This window comes from Coffea eugenioides, chromosome 11 (genome assembly GCF_003713205.1).
Source record: "Coffea eugenioides isolate CCC68of chromosome 11, Ceug_1.0, whole genome shotgun sequence".
Taxonomy (NCBI): Eukaryota; Viridiplantae; Streptophyta; class Magnoliopsida; order Gentianales; family Rubiaceae; genus Coffea; species Coffea eugenioides.
Window position 1 is genome coordinate 41282119 of NC_040045.1, and position 22751 is coordinate 41304869.

The window sequence follows — 22751 nt, forward strand, 5'->3', positions numbered from 1 at the left end:
TTCATCTAATGTAGTGATGGCCCTGTTGACTTTGTTGGCATAGTGATAGGCAGGGACAATGGATCCATATGGGGTGTTTCCAAAGTTTATTTTGCTGGTTGGATTGATAGGAGCTGAACGTTATTCTTCATTTATTTGACAACAGCATACGATGGATTTTTGATAAGCGAATTGAAGTGTTTTTCGAGAAAGGCTGGGACAGTGGATTTCCTTGCATGAGGGGAATTTGTTACGTAAACATGCTTGTATCAGTGCTGGAAAGGCAAAAGGTAGGACTGATCTTCTTTTGCTTATCAGGAAAAGAGTTAGTAGTATAATTTAGCGCCCTGATGGTTGGAGTCATCTGTCATGGTGCCAATCTGGAAACCACCATCATGTGTAAATCTGAAGACTGGAAGAGAAGAAGGGAATAAATATATTAGTTTGCTGCAATTTGCATGGATAAGCTGGATCCTTGTACGGTTTTGGATCTTTGCCAACACGTACATTCTTTTCTTGATCTTTTTCTTTTCCAAGCTTCTTGGTCATTCAACTTGCTATAATCTAATCAGTCATGTAAAAGTTAAAAAACAAAGCTTTAACTCAATTATAGCCTAACATTTTTCAGCTTAAGTGGCCAGAATTACCCTCAAAAAAAAAAAAAAAAGAGGAGGAGGTTGCATGCACATAATAGGGGTGTGAATCGAAATCGAAATCGGTAATTCGGAACTTTGAAATAGAAATTTTTTGAAATTTTTGTATCAGAATTTTCGACCGATTTCGATTTCGAATTCACCAATTCGGAATTCGATAAATTCCGATTTCACCGAATTCATGAATATAAAAATTATTATAATTATAATATAAAATATTACATATATATAAAAAAATATTATATATATGTGTGAAAACGAAATTGAAATCGAAATAGGAATTTCGATTTCACCGAATTCATGAATATAAAAATTATTATTATAATATAAATGTTATATTATATATATATATATTTATGAAAAACAGATTTGAAATCGAAATAGGAATTCCGAATTCCAATTCCGATTTGAAAAATTTCATTATCGAATTCGACCAATTCGAAATCAGATATTCCGATTTCCATTCCGAATTACCGAATTCAAAATTCTGAATTCAATTCGAATTCGGTCGGTAAATCGAAATTTTTCGATTTTGCACACCCTTATGCACATATAGACTTCATTTTCTTACATGAGAATGACAAAAAATGCAGGGCCTAATAACTACTGCTCAGAAGAATTTATGGTAGGATACCAATAATGTCATGTGAAAAGGCTACTAGAATGAAAAAGAAAGGTAACGGGGAAATATGAAAGAGACACCGGATCCAAAGGAAGAGGGGAGATGTCCAGTCCAGTGCCTTGAAGTCAAGAAGTTGTAACATGGAATTTGGTGTTGAGGGGTTCGAGTCCGACTGCGATTAAAAAGTTTGTAGTATTTGACGAAGAAAATGAGAAGAAAGCGGGGGACAAGTCAAGTTTAACCCGGCGACGACGTTTGACAGCTTGGATGGGAGGCATTTTCATATATAATCATCCTCCCTCCTCAGGAAGACTTCAGCAGCAATTTCATATGCAAGCAAAAACTATTGCGTATTTGTCGCTGATGATTTCTTGGTCTTTTTCATTATGGACGTGGTTGCCATGCCGCAAAACCTGTTGAAGGCATAATTACAGTTGTATCTATTCGTAGCAAAAGGTCAAACCTGCGTTACATTTATTCTCATCGACAGAGAATAAAAAGACAGAGGTGGGAACTTGGAGATGCCCACTCACACAGGTTTACACAGGAATTAGAGCTTTCTTTTTCTCTCCCTCCCCGCTTCTTAAACTGCATCTCTTCGAATTCGCAGTTAAAAGAAGAAAAGAAAAAGATATAGAATTACTATTTGGATAAAAAGATTAGTTCAAGAATTAACCCTTTTTTTTTTACCTAGAGGGAAATCATATACTAGTCCTTGGTAAATGATACGCTGTATAATGTGATGACATGAATAGTTAGTGGATGGACATTAGAGTGACTACCAGATCCTGCAAAACTCTGAGCAATGATGAAAGAGCTGAGGGGTTGTAACAGTTGTGAACAAAGAGGGAAGTTGCCCTTCTTTTTTCACACTCCAGAAAGATTGATACATGCAATTATGAACCAAAGTAGGATCTTTCTGCCCTTCTTTTTTGTTTTTTCATGCCCTTAATGGATAACTTGAATCAGTGACTCCATTGGAATGCCCAACTCAACCTTTTGAGTTTTGACTTGGTGAAGGCAGTCATTGTGACAGGAAAATAGTAAAAAAAAAAGTGAAGCAACAGCAACGAGTGCATGTGACTAAGGTCATGTGCAACACAAGAAGCCATGTATCAAGGAGTACGAATTTTCTTCTAAGCATCAGAAAGACATCATCTGTATTTGGTCTAAATAATAATTTTCTTTAGGCATCATCTGTATTTGCTTTAGGCTTTGTTAGAGCAAACAAATGATGAGACAATCGAACTTATGAGAGGAGACCATAAAATTTTTCATTGAATTGATGTTCATCAAGTCACAAGTTGTTAACTAAGAAAATGCAAAGTTGTTCACTTGATAAAATCTTTTCTCAGGCAGCTGATTTTTTTGGCTCAGTCACCGTCTATCGCCTACCACAAACGTATGTTTTATACCTGAGTTAGCCTGTTTGGATTGCTATTTTTAATAGTTTTTGTATAAAAATATACTGTAACAACTTTAATATTTATAAGATAAAAAGATGATTGAAAATTATTTATGTAAAAAAAAATTCTTTAAAAAACTACATCCAAACGAGGAGTCATTTTAATTTCACAAGCTGATTTCAAGTAGAGTGTTGGATAAAAATAAACATAAAAATCGAGAAAGACAAATTGCCCAAGGTCACATCTGATTTATTCTTACTCGGAAAATGAAATGGTAGAAGCTGCCTCGCATTTGGGCGCTTTTTAAATCCCTGCCTGAAAGCCGCATGTCGTTCACTTCTTACCTAGAAATTGTTAAAACTTTCAGAAAACATCATCAAACAAAACCCTAATGTTTGCTTCCAAAAAAAAAAAAAAAATCAAGCTCTAATGCATGAACAGTTTAATCTGCGCATCAAACGAGATTCCCTAAGACAAAAACAAATGAATTCCATCGTTGTCTTGGGGTGTAGTAGGTTGTACTGAGCCCTCACCCGTGACTCGCAGACGTCAAATTTTCAGTTTGTTTCTTTGCGTTGTTTTCTTCGTGAACCCATAAAAGAATGTTTTGGGGAAGAGTGGCGCATGATATTTAGTGGAGTTTCATGGCGTCTACTGATGGCCAATAGCTGTGGATGGAACGTAGGACCAAGTGCAAAACAAGCCCTTTTCTTGCCTATTTGTCTGGTTTTTTTTTTTTTTTTTTTTACTATGGGTAAAATGGCTATTTGCCAAAAATGTAGTGTACAACCAATTTTCCTTTTTTATTTGGCAGAGTAAATTTCCAGGTCCAAAATTTTAGCAAACTCTGAGGATTATAACATTACAATCCTGGTTCATATCTGCAAGGGGGAAAATGAGGAATCAATCCACTGCCTTTCTTTCTTTTCCCTTTATTAAATTCAATGTGGTCTCTGGGAAAGCCAAAAAGCATTTAGGTCAAATTATTGATGTAATAGTTTCAAAAGGGGCACTTACGATACTTCCCTTTCAACTTTAAGACACTTCAATTCTTGTTCATATGTCACAACACACAAAGGTCTCTCCCAATATTTACATAAAAGTGATAAAACATCATGCTTTTCTAACTCGCTTATTTGCATTCTTCCAAAAGAGTAGACATGCATCTTCTTTTTCTTTTCTTCTTTAAAGCACCTTTTTCTTAGTTGTCTTATTATATCCAAAATCGAAGGCCGTTTGTCAAGTGAGTTTTTTGGATGTTTGTCTAAAATGTTTCTGTAATTTACTCTAGAAGTTGTAGAAAATTTTTTTGAAGTGTGTAAATTTTTGGATATTTTGAAATATATAATTTAAAATTTTTGGAAAATTTTTTGAAATTACTGTAGTTAAAATTGTTAAAAAACTTGTAGCAGACAAACTTGGCCAAAAACTTGCTTGCCAAATAAGGCCGAAGCTCTAAATTCTAAACCTTCTACTTTTTATCCATGATAGTAATTTAGTTTACCTTAAAGCTCAACTATAAATATCACTACTTCTCTACCAACAGTTTTTATTCATTTACGACCTTAAATAGCTTAAATGGGACATCAATATCAAAAACAACAAATCATGTTGAAGGACTTTCCCTTCATCAGTCATTACTCATTAGTACTGGAAACCTCTTTAAACCAAATTAGTTGACACAGCAATTTATCAATTAATGCCCAACTGCATCATATATGCTCTTATCAGAATAATAGGTACTTACTAAACATGGGACCTCTCCTTGTAAAGATATGTTTATTTGAAGTTTTCGAAAGTGAAGTAATCAATTTAAAAGGAGTTCATCTGCCTTTGGGCGAGGCATTCTTAACAACTAAGGATAAGGTTGCTTTCTTTGAAGGTTGCAAGTTGCACTTGACCTCTCTAATTAGAACATGTTCATGTCGGTTTATGGTAAACCAGTTCAAGTATGCAGTATGCTATCATGAAAAATGAGTGGCAATTCTATTACTATTCTGAAAAACAATATACATATATTACAATACTTTCCTTTGATGTTTTTCAGAGTTAACAATTCATTTTGTACGAAAGTAAAAATGGCTCTCTTGTCAGTTACGGGAGGCAAAGGTATTTGCATTTGATTGTTTGCTATCTATAATGGTCAAGGCAGCTTGATCATGCCAACAGTAAAAAAAACAAGATTGTGAGTTGTGACCTTATCGTGATACACTTTAGTGATTGAGCTAAATAAGTGGTCCGTGAAGAGATTATTTAGACATCAAGTTCACTCAAATCCATATTCACTTGGGCATGTGGAATCACTTGACAAAGCACGTAATTACACACCATTTGTCTACAATTTTTTTTTCTCACATATGCTCCTGTGACTGGGGATGCAAACCTGGCTAATCGAGTCGAATCTCGATTTAATTTTATAAAACTCGAATTTTATCTCGAACTCGACAAACTATCAATCTAAATCTCAAGCTCAAGTTTAAAAAAATAAAAATAATTGTTTTTTATTTTATAAATAAATAAATAAAATAATATTTTTTCTTAAGAAATAATAAAATATTAGGAATATATATGTAATTTTACTATTAAAATAAAAAATAAAAAATAAAAAATAAATATATAATCGATCCGACTCGCGAACTAACGAGTTTAGTATTTTTAAATTCGAATTTGATTTGACTAGTTCGATCTCAAATTGAATTTTGACTCAAGCCGCTCACGAGCAGTTCGATTCGTTAGCGACCCCACTTGAAACACTTAATAGTACATCTAAATTACACCTAATCTATAACGTGAATGCAACTCAGGTGGTACTCGTTAGTTGATTTAAATTACACTTAATTTTTAATACAAATGTACGCACTTATGTTTGTTACACCCTACCACTTTTAATTACATTTTCAATTTTGTTCCAATTTTGCCATACAGGAGTCCCCCGTTGTCTGCCGGGGAGACGCCAGTGAGCCAACCCTTTGTCTAATTAGTGCTTATTACTGTATTACATTTTTAGTTTCTTGTATAGAAATTCTAGTTCTCAGCTCTAACTTCTAGTTGAATGTCAAACTTTGTGTTTCCATTTAGTATTGGGATCCCAGAAAGGCTTTGATTTCAGAGGAGGCCAAACATGCTGCCGAAAGCCCCACTTTGAATATCATGTGGAAGTTGGAATTCAACTACTACTACAACTAAAATGGATCACCTTTTGGGACAAATGAGATTAGTTTAGCTTTCACATTAGGATACTTCTGCAGTCGTAGAAAATTCATGTTCAATTATCTTTGGTCCACCAAACCTGTAGCAAATCGCTTGCTAATCTATTAATAAAAGAACCAGTCAACTGCTTTGTATATGAGTAGGTTTAACCACGACTGCAGGAACCAATACCTAAATGACCTACTATTTTGGTTGAGATGCAAATACGAAGTATAGACTCATGCATGCAGGACATGGAGCTTCTTTTTTCGGAGAACCTACTTTAATTTGGGTATTAATGCAGTATATTCGAGTGAAACTGAATTCAATTGATTAGTCATTGCATTTACCATAATGTTTTGGAATATGGGTCGCAAAATCATTTGAGATTTGTGCTAACCATTTCAGGAAAAAGAAAAACAAAATGATACCCTGGTTAACTTGAAGCTGAAAAGTTGAGATGCCATCTAAGTTTGGGGAATTGGGAGTTGAAGTTCAAAAACTCTATCGACTTTTTTATGCAAACAAATTATTATTAGTAGTATAACTTCGTGGTTTCTTATTTAGTGCATCCAAAACAGAAATAAAAATTTTGCTGGAAAACGAACCTATAGGCTGTAACTGAAGTCGTTTGGTAAATTTTTCATATTATGCACAAAAGTAGAGGCAATTCTTGAGTCCTACGTAATTTTACGAGGGAACTGCTGAGTGTTGACTACAACAGGTGCTGTCTTATTTTGTGGGCTTTCGAATTTCGATGCGGGTTATATTGTAATATTTGGAGTTAAATGCGGACCAGAGCTGGCGAAAATTAAAACTCACGCCTACCAATGCATTACGAATTTTGGCCATGACAATTTATGAACGCTCAGCGTTTAAGTCAAACGCGAATGTGTGCAACTGATGAAAGAAATTTGTGTCAAATTTTTTGAAAATATCGAAAATTATTTTCAAGAGAAATAGTTTTATATTATAATAGTAAACATACAGAAAATTCACTAAAATAAAATGTAGAAATAAATAATTATTTGGTAGTAATTCATAATCACAATTGATAATTGCTAATAAAAGTTAAGGTATATTAAATAAGTTGAAAAATAAAATAATAAGAAATACATATTAATTGGAGGAAAGATATATTGAAACTTGGGAGTGGATAGTTTTCAAGGGTAATTTAGAAAGAACATAAAATGACACAAAGAAGTTTATACTAACCCCCTCCTTTCTCTTTGTACATAAAATAGATGATGGGAAGGTTTGTAAAAGTAATATATAAAAAGAAAGTGAATATTGTGCCTCACTCATCAAATTGACTGCCTCTTTTCCTCGAAGAACATAGGGGAAACACATGGAATTTACACCTACAAATAAAGATATGATGAAATTACCAAAAAAAAAAAAGTGAGTTTGAAGTAAATAAAGTTGTAAACTACAGGAAGTGACATGTTAAACTCTTTCGAGTGGTAACACAATAATATGTTGATAGTAGAATGGTCCCTCCAAAAAGGGAAAAAGGTCGAATGGTTGGTTGATATATTTCCCACTAGGCGGGTGCTAAATAATTGTTAACATGTACTAAAGGTAGCTGATTAGAAGGAGAAGGGCATCAAAGGGCGTTCCCTAGTTAGACCATGTAAACTTGGATTGAGATTGAGAACCGAAATGTTTCGTTGTTTCGAGTTACATGTAATTGATATAGCACTGAGGGAAGTAGCGCAACAGATCTTCTGTTTCACTCTATGTTCTCAAGATTCAATCACTATTAATCGAGTAAAAAAGAATTAAAAATATGATGTTTATGAAGGAAAAATATCAATATAATAAAAAGTGAGATAGAAAGTGACACAAGAATTGAGACAAAAGATCTATTGTAGGAAAAGGGTGTAAGTGAGAAGTCTTGAATTCGATCCTTTCTACTTACACCTAAAAAAAATTAAAAAAATTGACATAGTACTAGTTTTAGCTTTCGAATTGCGACAAGTACATAACTTCAATTAACCATTGTCCAAAACAACAAAGCTAGTTACAAAATATAAATAGTGTTTTGATAAGAAATTAGTTGAAATAATTATTGTAATATTTTTTATGATAATGTATGTGAGATAAAAAGATAATTACAAAAATATAAAAAAACATGTTAAAAATTGCGTTTCTGATGCAAATAAACAACTTTTTGCGAGATCTAATCTACTTGCATGGACAAGCAAATAAAATGTAATTGTACAAACAATTTCTCGTGTTATGATAAAAACATAATAATAATTGAAGACATTTGTTGGATTCTCCTATCTTCACCGGTATGCAAATGTGGGCCACAACACTAGAATCTAGAATTCCATCCAAATCCAACAAAAATGTTGGCCTAACTCTTTCCACAAGTCTCCACTCTCCATGTCAAGGACAGTCTACCCTCTCACGAGAATATTTATTCAGATAAAGGACATGCCAATTACAACTTAAATAGAAGGCCTGTCAAAAATAAATGAATGTTAGCCCTCACCAACAAAATCAATTTGACTTTTATCCCCAAAACTGAGAAAACATAGCCCAACACGAGAATTTTTTAAGCACATACATGTGGGATTTTTTGAAGCACTTGCTATTACGCTTAAATTATTATATGAATGCTCCTTTTCTCTCAAATTGCAAAACAACGTTTCTATAATTTGTTCAAGTTCAAAAATCATAACCTGTGAAATGGGATTGCTATTTTTAGGAGTTTTTTTAATAAAAAAATGTAATGTAAAAATTTGATGTATATGAGGTAAAAAAAATAATAAAAAATATATTCACAGAAAACATAATTTTTTTTTTACTAAAAATCACAATCCAAACAAGGCCAACAGAATGGTTAAATTCTGTTTATTTCTACTACATAGTTGATCCATGATTGTATTAGTATCTACCTATTATATAAGAAAAAAGCCAAGTTACTATAGCACCCCATCTTTTTGACACATGTATTGCATATATTTTTGACAAGTGGATTCTTGATCATTTTAGCTAAACTTTTCCTTCCCCTTTTTGATTCAATTGGGCCAAAATAATTAAAATGTTTTTTCTCTGAGCCAAGTTACTATAGCACCCCATCTTTTTTACACATGTATTGCACATATTTTTGACAAGTGGATTCTTGGTCATTTTAGCTAAAATTTTTCCTTCCCTTTTTGATTCAATTGGGCCAAAATAATTAAAATATTTTTTCTCCTTCAGAAAATCAACTGTGTCGCTTCTTTTTCTTCTTGCGGCAAGTGCTATTATTTTTATTTTTTAAAACTAATCTAACTAAAATTGTTGCCATGTTCTTTTTTTTTCGTCGAGATGATTAGCTACTTAACAAAGAGAAGTTTTTATTATTTTTTTATCCCATTTTACATTTTCTTTTCTTCCTTTTTTTTCTTCATGTCTAATCTCTCATATTTGCTCTATTCTTTGATCATAATGTTATAGTCAACTGGTATTTGTTTGTTAAATTTATAGGATGATGCTATTATTTGGTATTTTTCATGGATAAAATGTGGAATATTAAAATATGTAAAAAGATCTTAAAATTCATTTTATACCAATGATCATTTTCTATGAAGAATAGAACAATAATTCTTTCTTTTCTTTTCTCCTCCCACGATTTGATTTCTTACTTCACATTTTTTTTCTTTTTCTTTGTTTTTTGGTTACATTTTGTAATTATCTACAATTTTGTGTATTTTTTAAAGAGAAAAGATATATCATGTGATGGTTCCACCAAGATAAATCTAGTTAGACATTCTTCTATCTCTGTGTTCTATAAGATTTTGTATATATTTAAACTAACGTTAATTTTTGTTTTTTTTTAATTATTCAGGTTATGTAGTATCAATTGGGTTAGCATATAAAAATTGTAGTTGGTGGTAGAAGTCAAAATTAAAAATTATTAGAAAATTCAATTTTGATTAGGAAGATGTTTTTGCAATAAAAAAATGGTTCAATTCTAATTTGTATATGTAGATCTGGAAACGTAGCAATTCATATTTTTTATCTAACCTTGCTATTTATATTCTGGAGCTGCAGGATAATGTTGTCACCTTTAAACGGATTTTAAATAAATAAAGAAAGAAAAATGTGAAACTTTAGAGTAAGTTATATTCATGTTGAAGATTGTGACATGTCTTAGTGGCTTTCTAAACTTTTTCTCATTATTAAAATACTGGAAGCATTATGACTGCTTTTGATTTAGTTACAACTAAGACTATGCTGCTAATTAATACAGCAAATTCAGCAATGCACTTGTAGTGTATTGATTTTCTCTTTTTTTTGGGTATTATCATAATAATAGTTCAAAAATCTTTATTCAAATCACAATAAATAGGGGTATTAACTTCATAGATGGAATTTCTCTTCACAACAAATTTTGAGGGAAATTTTATTTATACTCCATATTTTATTAATTGTATTCCTACAATAAATAAAAACTATATGATAAAAATAATAGTGAAAATATGATTAACAAAAATGAGAGTTCAAATAACATTTGTTAATTTTAATTGTTTTGAGGTCCAATTTTCTCCTATATTTCTATTGATTTATCATGTGCTAAAATAATTTGATGTTAAGTGCTTGACTATATTTCTAGGGGCCAAGCTGTGCTTTGCAAGTACCTCTAGTGTACTAACTAAAAAGGTAGCCAATTACACGACAGCTGCAGTGGGTTTGCTGCTCACATTAGGACGAGGGGCCTGGACGGTTGTCAGAGACAACCGTCCCAAGCAATTGACGGCTTGGATGAAGTTAAAAAATTTTGTGCGGCTCAGATCACGTCTTGTAACTCGATTTTCACGCCGTGTGGGACCCACAAAAATGGTGTTTTATTTTACTCGCTGTTGTTCAATTGTTACACATTGTACAGATGATGTTACACCATGTACAAATGGTGTTACACCTTCCGGAGCGGTTGTTCTGACAACCGCTCCAACCCCGCGTCCCTCACATTATCACACGACAGCTGCAGGCTGCAGAATGTGCATACTCTTGCATGGACTATATGCTTTGCATGGACGGAAATTATATATAGTCTTATTCTACGACGGAAAATCTATGAATTTCTGACCTGTACGATAAGCAAATGTGCGACACAGCACTAGAATTTCAGCCAACAAATGTCATTCAGATGAAGGACATTCCACCATACGAGTTTCAACCGCATGTTTATACCATCAAAATTCGATCCACAACTTTACTGATGCAGTGCATGATGTACGAGTATCCTTATCTTATGTAGCTGTATGGCCTGCTTCACCATGGTTTCAATACATATTTCTAGTAAATTACACGCCAATACGATCATAATTGGATGGTAGTGTAATATCTACTATATGGTTATCATTTGATGATAGTCGGTTCAGATTTCTATCATATTCTTTTGGACTATTAATCTATGATTAAATTTTATATACATTAAACTGACAATATTTACACTATCATAATTAGATGTATGATACATATATGCAAAATTTGAATTATGTGTCATGCATCATGTGGTGAAATTGTATACACTGTCAGTCTTTAAAAGATTAATCCTTAATTTATTACGAACATTTTTCTTAAAATTTTTGGTTGGTAAAAGTCATTACTTACACAAAATTTGACCAAGGGATCTCGAGACTTCTTAGTTGCAGTTACAACCACAAAGTACAAGAGCTTGTTTAAATTGTTATTTTTTGAAATTTTTATAGAAGAATATAATATTATAACAATTTGATGTATGTAAAATAAAAGGGTAAGTATTTAAAAAATATGTTTATGAAAAGTGTAAAACTGAAAAATGCCAATTCAAACGAGGCTATTGAGCTAAAATGATGATAAAGATGGTAAGCTTGTCTACCATCACAATTTTAGCACATAGAGGTTAGAAGAGTTGGTGCATATAGTCCTTGCAACCCTAATTAGGTGGGTAAATCAAGACCTAGGCTGCGGTTTTGGTTAGGTCAAAATTAACACGACCATTGACCTCCTGAAATTAATTGCTTTATGAGGGTTTGATGAACTAATATTAAGTTTGCAACGAAACCTGTTTCAGTCATTCGTTGATCCCAGCTGCCCCCACCAGACCTCCACTTTCCCATCCACACTTCCCCTACCAATAGGATTACACCTTTCCTTTCACGAGCTCATTCTGCTGCTCTCAGCATTCATTCTTTCCTCCCGTGAATCGCGACGCATAAAGAAATATCATGACCGTCAGTTTCGGTGACTGAAGAAAGGAAAGGAAGGAGAAGTTTAATCCCAACGGTGGATGGGTGGCGGCTACAAAGTTTTACCCGTGAAACCACCACCACGAGATCTCCGCCCCCTCTCATAAAGAATCACAGGAGCAGAGACGCGGCTTTCCAGCCTGGACTCCTTTCAATTTATTCCATCGCTGTCACCTATCTCGATCAATCCATGGTCCCACCTTGGCTTTCAAAATTGCATACAACCCGGTATACGTCTAGGCCCTGTAAATACCTAAGCTACCCTTCCACGAATTTTTAAAATTTTTTTCTTTTCTTTTAATTATTTAAATTTTTTTTTTTTATGCTTCAAAAGGATTGTGGGTTAGTAGGAAGTAAATCATCCAAAAACTCTCACCGTACTAAGAAAGCAAAATATTATCCGAAAATGTTCAAAATTTAGGTGTTGTTTAAAGATTGGTTCTTAATAATTGCAATTATCTTCCATTCTTATCCATTAACCAAAATGTTAATGGAACTTTCGTACTACAATGTCTTAACAAAAATATTTCTTATCTAAATTTGTAACTGACTACTTGGTCACGCTAGCTACATCAATAAAGATTTTCACCAAATTCTTACAATCAAATGCTCGTATGAATGCCAAAGGTCTTTATTATTTTGTTAGATAGGACGAGCTACTCATATATTGACCATGTAAATGTATTGATCATGTAATTGAATGTTATTCCTTATATAACATTTGTTATGAGGCAAGGTTTTAGGCCCCTCTTCTATTTAATAAATTAATTAATGGTTACCATCCTTATTTCATGTATGACATTTTATCAAATAAAAAAAAACTTATATTTTATTTCTCAACTTTTGTTCCTTTGGCTTCTATATCAGATTAAATATTGGATGTAACGCAATTCTCTTGGATACTTTTCGCCTATTACTACTTCGGCTTCTACCTTTTGTTGAGCTTTTCACTATTGGTTTCTAATTATCTTGTATAATACTTGTTCCACTTCTGCCAACAAAACTAAAAAAAGAATGTCAACTATTTGCATAAAAAATCATATCAAGTTTGTTTACTCTATCCGCACTTTGTTTTGTACCGTATTTGAAGCCAAATGTGATTGAATTTTTATTTTACTCCTGATTTTTCTATCAAAGATATGTTTATAATTCATTTAACAAGCTCACATGAGGTGGCAAAATGACTTAAAATGTTTATTAAATAAATACATATACTAGCATAAGATTGAGGCAAATGATTTATTCGAGAACCCTTTTTAAAAAAAAAATTTTTTTTTTTCACAGCAAATCTCTAGCAAAATAACAATTGTATCCTTCAATATTCAAAAGTTGAATGCACTTTGAAAAGAGTAAAATTGTCATTTCAAAGAAATTAGCAATGGCATTAAAAACATGGACTACGATATTAAAGCTATCCTAATTGACTGTCATTATATGCTACAATCATTTTGTTGATTGATCTGCTAGTACAAGTATTAGAGTATCTATAGTAGGAGAATAAATTCATTCTCCACCTCATTTACAAATTCAAAAAAAAAAAAAAATCTAACCCGGGCTAAGAAGGTCATTTCATATTGATATGTTTACTTTTCCATTTATTTTTTATCCCCACACTTTCGTACTCGGACAGTTGGACTTCCATACTCATCCTCTTATGACTTTAATCTCTGATCTCCCATGACCACTCTCCCAAAACAGCCAAACTCCTCCAATACCTCCTCTTCCCACCACCGCCATCGCTCCCACAATGCCACCTGACACCAGAACCACCGCACTCCTCCTCCTCACCATCCTCCTCCTCCTCCTCAGCTCCCACACTCCCTCCACCGCAGACCTCCCGCAATTTCGGGAAGCCCCAGCATTCCGCAACGGCCAGCACTGCCCAATCTCCACATGGCCCTCCAACCCACACGACCCTTCCACCATCCACGTCGCCATGACACTTGACTACTCCACGCCATACCTCCGTGGCTCCATCGCCGCGGTCTTCTCAGTCCTCCAGCACTCCACCTGCCCAGAAAACACCTTCTTCCACTTCCTCACCACCACCCGCCACCGCCATTTCCAAGGCCTCAACTCCACCATCACCTCCACTTTCCCCTACCTCCGTTACCATCTCTACCACTTCTCCCCCGCCTTAGTCAACCACCTCATCTCCTCCTCCATCCGCACCGCCCTCGACCAACCCTTGAATTACGCCCGCATTTACCTCGCCGACCTCCTTCCCTCCACCGTCAACCGCATTATATACCTCGACTCTGACCTCATCATCATCGATGACATCTCCAAGCTCTGGAAAATCAATCTCTCCGCGCATATTCTCGGCGCCCCCGAATATTGCCACGCAAATTTCACCAACTATTTCACTCCCAAATTTTGGTCCAACAGATATGTCTCCAGCACTTTTAATAACCGTGCCACATGTTATTTCAACACAGGGGTTATGGTGATGGATTTAACGAAATGGAGAACAAATGGGTGCACGAGAAAACTGGAGCATTGGATGAGGATTCAAAAGAAGTATAGAATTTATGAGCTGGGCTCATTGCCGCCGTTTTTGTTGGTTTTCGCCGGGAATGTCGAGGGGGTTGAGCACAGATGGAATCAACATGGACTCGGGGGGGATAATCTCGAAGGTTTGTGTAGAGATTTGCATCCGGGTCCCGTTAGTTTGCTGCATTGGAGCGGAAAAGGGAAGCCGTGGTTGAGATTGGACTCGAAGAAACCTTGTCCGTTGGATAGCCTTTGGGCTCCGTACGATTTGTTTAAACATCGGCCATTGATCTCCGATAGTTGATGATGCTGGTCGTAGGAGATTGTTGCCCCGTGACCGTGAGTGAGTAATTGGGATGGAAACAGGTGAGGAGAGAATGAAAAAGGAGAAATGAGGACAGAACAGATAGATTTATGGTGACGTGAGAGGAAGAATACTTTTGGGGTTTTGGTGGAATGTTGTGGCGGAGCTCTGGTGTGGTACTGTCGGTGGGTTTTTCTTGGCCGTCCGATGTGAGAGATCAGGACGGTAAGATTTGGTGGTGGTGGTTTGGGAATGAGGATATGATGGGTGCATTGTGATGCTGGGTCCTATTTTTTGGGAGTGGTTGGATTCCATGTTGCTATCAGAGTTTGTTTTGTTTTCTTGGTGGCAGTGGAGGTGGAGGTGCTAATTGAGTTTTTTTTTTTTTTGTGTGTACATGTTGTGCTACTTTTTAACCTACTACTACAACTACTACTTGTGGTTGGTTCTTTGATTGTTTCTGATGATCATAATCAGAATTGAGAGAATTATTCATTATTGATTGATGTTTGTGATGGCGCATTTCCCCTTTGCTTTCATCCACTAGAGTGTCTGTTTGATCTTATCCTAGCAAGTAAATATGATGAAATTTGTTTTCTTGTGAAAGCAATCAACGGATATGGGAAGGGACTACTGATCAATTGGCCATTGGATACCCCTTTGAATAGCCTAAAAATGAGCAAATTCTAGTGGAGTTCAATAGCATCAGAAGACATGTTAAAGGGACTGAATCGAAACTCGATAAAGCACTTAATAATGCTATTGATGATCATGAAAGTCTGGCAGCGCTCAGGTCAGGCAAGCTTTTAATACGATATATATTTGTCGGCTACTGGCCGTGCATATTTCCATGGTTTATGAAGACCCATCCATTTTCGTGCCTGATGCCTGCTGACTAGCATCCGGATTCCAGGGAAAAGGTGGATTAACGATTAAGAAGAGCTCGTCCGGAGTCATGTTGAGTAACTTTCAACTTCAACTTTTTGATTTTTTTTTTTTTTAAAAAAAAAAACTCACAGGTTACAATAGAGGAGGGGAATCCCATTTTACTCTTATAATGCGGACTAGAGCGAAAAAACTTCCATCACATAGTGGAAAAAATTTCACTATTGTAAGTGGAGTGCAAACGGAAGTATTGGGCTCGCTCAAAGCAGCTTTTATTGGGTCATTCACCCCGATCTTGAAATAATAGTTGTGCAATTAGGTCCCCTTGCCCAACATAAAACGCTGTTCAAGTTTGATTTGAATAGTTGGCAAATCAAGTTCAAATCAGTTGTTACCAAATCGAGCTCGATTCGAACGTCGAATAGCTTAGTTCATCTTTCGATCCTAATCATGAATATCTTTTATTAGTTTAAGAGCTCCGGAAAAAGGAATAGGGGAGGACTTGAGAGTCAAATTAGGCTTCTTTTTATGTTGCTGGACCTTGGAACATTTAATCATAGATATCATTGAGTGTGAGTATGTGATGGACTCGAGAAAGAGAAGCAATAGACATAAAATTAGGCAAAGCCTTGTGATGTTCCTCGGTCACAACTTTGGATATGGACTGGACTTCATGAGAAAATGTGTCGGGATAAAAAAATAACATTCTTTTTTTTGGTCAAAAAGGCAACCTAACATTATTCCCCATTCTCCTATGCTTCCTTTTGCATTGTGTGGACTCTTGGGCCAAAAACTTATCAAGCCATTCTGGTTTTCAGATTGTTTCAGAGTCCAGGAGTGGAGCAGAAACCCATACTGGGGATATTAACTGCGGCCATCTGGCCCACTGAATTGACCTACGTATCAATTGTGGCCTGTATTGTTCACCTATCCATTGATTCGACCTACGTGTCAATTGTGGCCTGTATTTTTTGTATTTCCCTCCACAAAAAATACCTGAAATAACTGTCCCTTTTGAGAAAATAAATACAAAAAACAAAATAAAAAAAAAAATCTAAGAAACGGACGACGCCATGAAAGAAAGCAACAGAGCGCAGTCCTAGGCTAGCCTAAAATTGCTGAAACAAAATCTTCAAAACATAACTCTGATGATTTCTTTTGTTTCCCAAGCATAATTTTAGGTACTAAAATTCCTCATAGATCCTCGAAACAATCATGGCTACGGTTGCCACCAGTGGGGTTGGATTAAGTGGAGCAAGACTCCATGCTTTCAACTCCAGCAAACCATTTTCTCCATTTCTTGGGAAGAAGCTCAAGATTAAACCAATTTCTGAGTCAATTCATCCAACAAAGTTTAACCATGCAAAATCCAGGAATCTTCTTGTTTTAGCATCTGGGGTGGATTTAATGAGCTTTGTCAACGATCTTTTTGTTGGGGTTGGAGTTGGACTTCCATGTACGGTCATGGAGTGTGGTGATATAATTTATAGAAGTACACTTCCAAGCTCAAATGGTCTCACAGTTACGGTTCCTGGGACGATTTTAGCACTGGGTGCTTTGTCTTATTTGTGGGCTACTCCTGGTGTTGCCCCTGGTTTTTTTGATATGTTTGTGCTTGCATTTGTTGAAAGACTGATTAGACCTACCTATCGGAAGGTTAGTTGATTGTCTGGTGAATTTTTGATTTTGTAAAGTTTTGAGGATAAAATCTTGGAATTTGGATAATTTGATTTTGTTTTGTGGTGGCAGGAAGATTTTGTGCTTGGGAAGAAATTAGGTGAAGGGTCTTTTGGTGTGGTTTATAGAGCTTCATGGGCTAAAAAGCCCTCCCCAAAGGTAAATATTTGACAGGAACTTGCTAGTATCAAAGTTTTGTTTATTGTTTATGTTATTTCAGCCCTTTCGGATTTTTTCCCCTTTATGTGCTTTGCATGTATTATGGGGAATATTGTTGAGGTTATGCTGGTCCCTACTTGAACTTTGATGGAATTTTTTCTTCCATTCTTTTGCTCAAATGCTCAGACTTTATATAGAACCTAATCACATGTACATGTATCAAGTTTTTTCCAAACTTTCTTGTCAATCTGGAATGAATGTGTTATTAGGCCACAGTTTGCATTAATATTAGTTGATAAAGATATCTAGAAGGCATGTTTGCTAATTGTTATTGGTAGCGATCCTAAAATAACAATAGTTGCTATTGGTTGTCACTCAAAGGGTGGAGAGTTAGTCTTGAAAAAGGCTACTGAATATGGAGCAGTGGAGATATGGATGAATGAACGTTTGCGAAGGGCTTGTGCTAGTAGCTGTGCTGATTTTGTGTATGGCTTTCTCGAGGTGCTGCTCTCTTTGCCTAATGTTGCTAAGTATGATTATAGCAGAGATAATAAGACAGCTTCAAGCACATATCTATAACTTTTGCAAATTGGATTCAGAGTTCTTCAAAGAAACAAGCTGAATATTGGCTTATATGGCGTTTTGAAGGGGAAGCCACACTTGCTGATTTAATGCAAAGTAGGGAGTTTCCTTACAATGTTGGTACCACTTCTGTCTCACCTTAATTCTAAATCTGTGATGCAGAACAAATCTCCTTGATGGAATTTTCAAGTAGATATATTATGATGTGGAAATCATCTGTTCCATATGTTATCCATTTTGAACATCACTATGACTTATTATGTGTATTTGCTTAGGTGCATATTAGACGTGCACAATTCCATGAAGGCTCACGGTAGCATATTTAAGGACATAGCTGCTGGCCTAAAAAAGTGCCAACTCTTTCGTTTTGTAACTTATATATTCAATTCATGACATGAATTATATGTATTGTTACATAATGACGTAGGCCAACCATTAGACCATAGCTGTGCTTATTGTTCCATAGTGTAAAGCCCTAAGATAATAGGATTTCCCTCCAAACATAGCTGTGCTTATTGTTCCAAAGTGGTAGAGTAACTGATTCTTAATAGAAACAATAATGTTGTATTGTGAGGACAGGAGAATAAAACTGTACTCTCTTCAGGAAAAATTTCATAGAGCTTGCCTGCCAAAAGGAAAAAGATTATAGTTGTCCATATTATGATGAACTGGTAGGCAAACAAAGATATCATTGGTAGCTCTCCAGGTACAGAGTAACAACGGTGGCCACAAGAACTTCTCAAAGTGACAATTGTGTTGTCAGGACCAGAAGGGTGTCAAAATACTAGCTGAGATTGGTTTCTATTCATGGTCTTTAGCCTCTATCCCAAGCTTTCAGTGAGTTGAAGGTGAATTTGGCTACCTTTATGAGTGAAACAGTAGAAATAGATTTCTAGAACTGCAAGAAAGAAGAAGATTTACAAAGAAAATCAGGAATTACTGAAACAAGGAGCACAGAAAAGAAAACTTGGAAATTGAATGAGAAGTCAAATATTTGATCAACTGAAAAGAAATGTTTGCAAGTAGGAAAATTCTTGTCCAAGAATTAGGAATCCGTTGTCCAGATTTCCCCTTCTGGCACTCAAAGGGTAGAGCCTGTAGATTGACTGCTGAAACTATGAATCCTGACTAGACACACAAGATTAAGATGGTGACCTCTCCAGCTTTGCTTCAGTTAGATGCTCTAGATTAGAAACTGATTCCTTTTTCACATGGCAAAGTGCTTCATGGGTGGATTTCTGAGGTTGAAAACTTTTCCAGTATATCCAGGTCTTTGAGTCACTTTTGTTGTAAAATATGCCAAATGAGTCCCCCCCTCCCCCTCTCCTTGAAAAGAAGTCCTAGTTGTTTATCTCCCTTTAACCTATATTAGCAATAGGTTGATCTAACTATGGTTTTGTGTTCATTATCTTGTCTAAAGAAAAGGTCAATGCTTTTGTACACTTTTTGCAATGAGTTGCTGAGACGGTCTCTATTTGACATATAAGATCAAATTTACATTTCTAGCCTCTTCTGCTAACCTTAATGAAGTTTTCGCAAACTTAAAGGTGGAAGCACTGCTTCTGGGGGAGGTTAACAACTTGCCTAAGGGTCTAGAAAGGGAAAATCAAATTATCCAGACTATTTTGGGACGGATCTTGTTTGCATTAGATGGCCTTCACTCAACCGGAATTGTCCACAGAGATATTAAGCCACAGAACATAATTTTCTCCGAAGGTGACTGTTTTGTGCCAACCTTATTAGCAGCTCGCTTAAACTCTCTCTCTATTGTTTCTTTCAGTTTTTTTTTCTTTTTCTTTTCATTTTTCTTCATTAAATGTGATGCAGGTTCTCGCACATTCAAAATCATTGATCATGGAGCTGCTGCAGATTTAAGGGTGGGCATCAATTATATTCCTAAGGAGTTTCTGTTAGATCCAAGGTAGCTTTTCAGCTCAACAAAAATTAATCACTGCCAGGAGCATGTTGGTTTCTTCTCTATACACTAAAGTACTCAAACTTGCAAATAGCTGCTGATGAAGTACTAAAGTTTCTAGGGCAGCCTAATCAAATGTCATTATCAAACCAATAAGAAAGTATCAGTTAGTTACTCATGAGAAATCCTGTAAAATCCTGGATATTGACCCAAATCCTTACCTGGGGTCTTCTACTCAAATGTTACCTTTTTCATTAGGAAAAGAAAATTATGTTGAGCAAAGTATCAATCAACTTCAGTTATCTCAGATCAAAATGTGTAATAGTCCTCCCCTACACCAAAATTCATCCCAGAATTAGTGGCCATCTTGGTTCTCTTAGTCATGTCAAAAAGCTAGGAAAAATTCACGCAGGGATGAGAGGGTTAGAAAATGGAGCGCTACAAACCTCCACCCCTCCTTCCCCCAAAAACGACCTTTTTAGTCATAGAGGAAATGTTCTTCGTAGAAAAAGCCAACCAACCATCAAGTATACTTTGTTTTTGGGAAGGGAAGAAGAAGAGGGAAGGAGCGAATTTTTGGGCAATGGAACAACTTTAAAGTTGACTTCTTTTGTACTTTTGGAAGTCCATCACAATTAAGAATATTTTTGTTTTCGATTTCCCATAAATTGCAATATTAAATAACCGTTCTTACGTGACTTTCATAACCATTTGGTATCAGGCAGTAGAAGAGTGTATTTCATACTATGAACTGATTTAGTTTGACAACACCATCGAGTTGATTTTGTTCAATACGATCCACAAATTTAAATTATCACCTCAAGAAGTCAAATACATAATATCTGAGTTGAAGTTGTAATAAGTTATTATCCCAGTAACAGTTTCATATTTGGAATATACATTGGGACTGAAATCATTAGGATTTATTTGATCTCTTTACGGATATTCATTGAGCATTATCCAAGCTAACAGGAGCTACTTTCTTGATAGGCTCCAAGCATCAATCTAATTCCATCAATTAGATTCACATGATTCCAGACTTTGGTTTATTTGCACAACATTATTATTTCTCATTTTCTCCAGGTATGCTGCACCTGAGCAGTATATTATGAGCACTCAAACACCCTCTGCACCTTCAGTTCCAGTTGCAACAGCACTATCTCCTGTTTTATGGCAGGTATTGTGTCTTCTATGAATACTTTCATCTTCACGCCACTTGAGGTTGAGCGATACATTTGACTTACCCCTAAACAACAATGTCTGAGCAGCTAAATTTGCCAGATCGCTTTGACATCTACAGCGCCGGGCTCGTATTTTTACAAATGGTAAGTTAGCGATACGAGTTAATTATGACTGTTTCTCCTGGATGATGTCCTAGGAATGAAAGCAGTTACGTATAGGAGAACAATATACTCTTTTCACGAGTATAAAAAATGGTCAATAAGTAGTTGGAATATCCTTTGCTGAGATTGTCATTCTGTACTTATTTTCACATTGTCATTGACTAACAAACTTCACCATGTTTAAAATTCAAACGGAAAAAAGAAAAATCTTGGAAAGAATTTTCTGTCTCTGTCTGCATATAACAATGGCACAAATATATGTAAATCATGTTTGATATTCCTTTTGAGGTTCTGCATTTCAAAATTTCCCTACAGAGAAGCTAACTCGATCCCCAAGTGCGGCATTGAAGTCTGAAACTAATCAAGTAACACTATGATTGTGGTGATTGATAATTACTGTTTTATTGCATTGGGTGTAGTGTTTGATTGGCACTGCCTTAGTGACTTCCCCCTTATTGATGATGAGCTCATTGCCTGCAGGCATTCCCTGGACTACGAAACGACAATAGTCTCATACAATTTAACCGTCAGCTAAAGCGATGTGACTACGATCTGGTTGCATGGAGGAATACAGTAGAACCACGTGCAAGCAATGAGCTTAGAAGGGGTTTTGAGTTGTTAGATCTGGATGGTGGCATTGGATGGGAACTTTTAACATCAATGGTTCGGTATAAGGCACGCCAAAGAGTCAGCGCAAAAGAAGCTTTAGCTCATCCTTATTTTGATAGAGAAGGCCTATTGGCCATGTCCTTTATGCAGAACCTAAGGATGCAATATTATCGAGCGACACAAAAAGACTATAGTGAAGCTCTCAAGTGGGTTGTTCGGCTGATGGCAAAGTCAGGAACAGAGCAGGACGGTGGCTTCACTGAAGCACAGCTTCAGGAGCTCAGGGTTTGTATATGCTAAACTGCATATTATGGATTTTAGAAATAGTTACACTATGAGTTACAACTCTCTATCTGCTTTATGCAGGATATACAACCTAAAAAGAAGTCGAGTGCGCAAAGGAATGCTCTTGCATCAGCTCTCAAGCTGCAGAGAAAAATCACAAGGACATTAAAGGAGAGTGTTGATGAACTTAATCAAAGGCGAAAGAGCGTATGGTGGAATCGGTGGATCCCAAGAGAGGAATGAAATTTGTAAAAATAGTAATTTGCTTATGCATGTAAATTATTTTGCAGTCCTCAACCTTAACTTCTCTAGCGGAGTAAATGATGTTTAATAGAGAGTACAAAAGCAGATTTTATATAAAAAGTAATAAATGATGTTTAATAGAGAGTACAAAAGCAGATTTTATATAAAAAGTAATGTACA

The 22751-nt window shown here is 35.6% G+C and overlaps 2 protein-coding genes across 2 annotated transcripts; both read left to right on the forward strand.

The window, feature by feature from the left end:
• Positions 1–13538: 13538 nt before the first annotated feature.
• LOC113751791 (probable galacturonosyltransferase-like 3) lies at positions 13539–15379 on the forward strand. Its single transcript, XM_027295930.1, has one exon. The coding sequence runs from the start codon at positions 13824–13826 to the stop codon at positions 14871–14873; it is 1050 nt and encodes a 349-aa protein (XP_027151731.1). The 5' UTR covers positions 13539–13823; the 3' UTR covers positions 14874–15379.
• Positions 15380–16806: 1427 nt separating this feature from the next.
• LOC113751790 (serine/threonine-protein kinase STN7, chloroplastic) lies at positions 16807–22676 on the forward strand. Its single transcript, XM_027295928.1, has 10 exons — positions 16807–17414; positions 17508–17594; positions 17976–18095; positions 18194–18292; positions 19724–19892; positions 20004–20097; positions 21175–21268; positions 21360–21416; positions 21915–22328; positions 22410–22676. Exons 1-10 carry the CDS (start codon positions 16974–16976, stop codon positions 22569–22571), a joined length of 1737 nt encoding a protein of 578 aa, XP_027151729.1. The 5' UTR covers positions 16807–16973; the 3' UTR covers positions 22572–22676.
• The last annotated feature ends 75 nt before the right edge of the window (positions 22677–22751 follow it).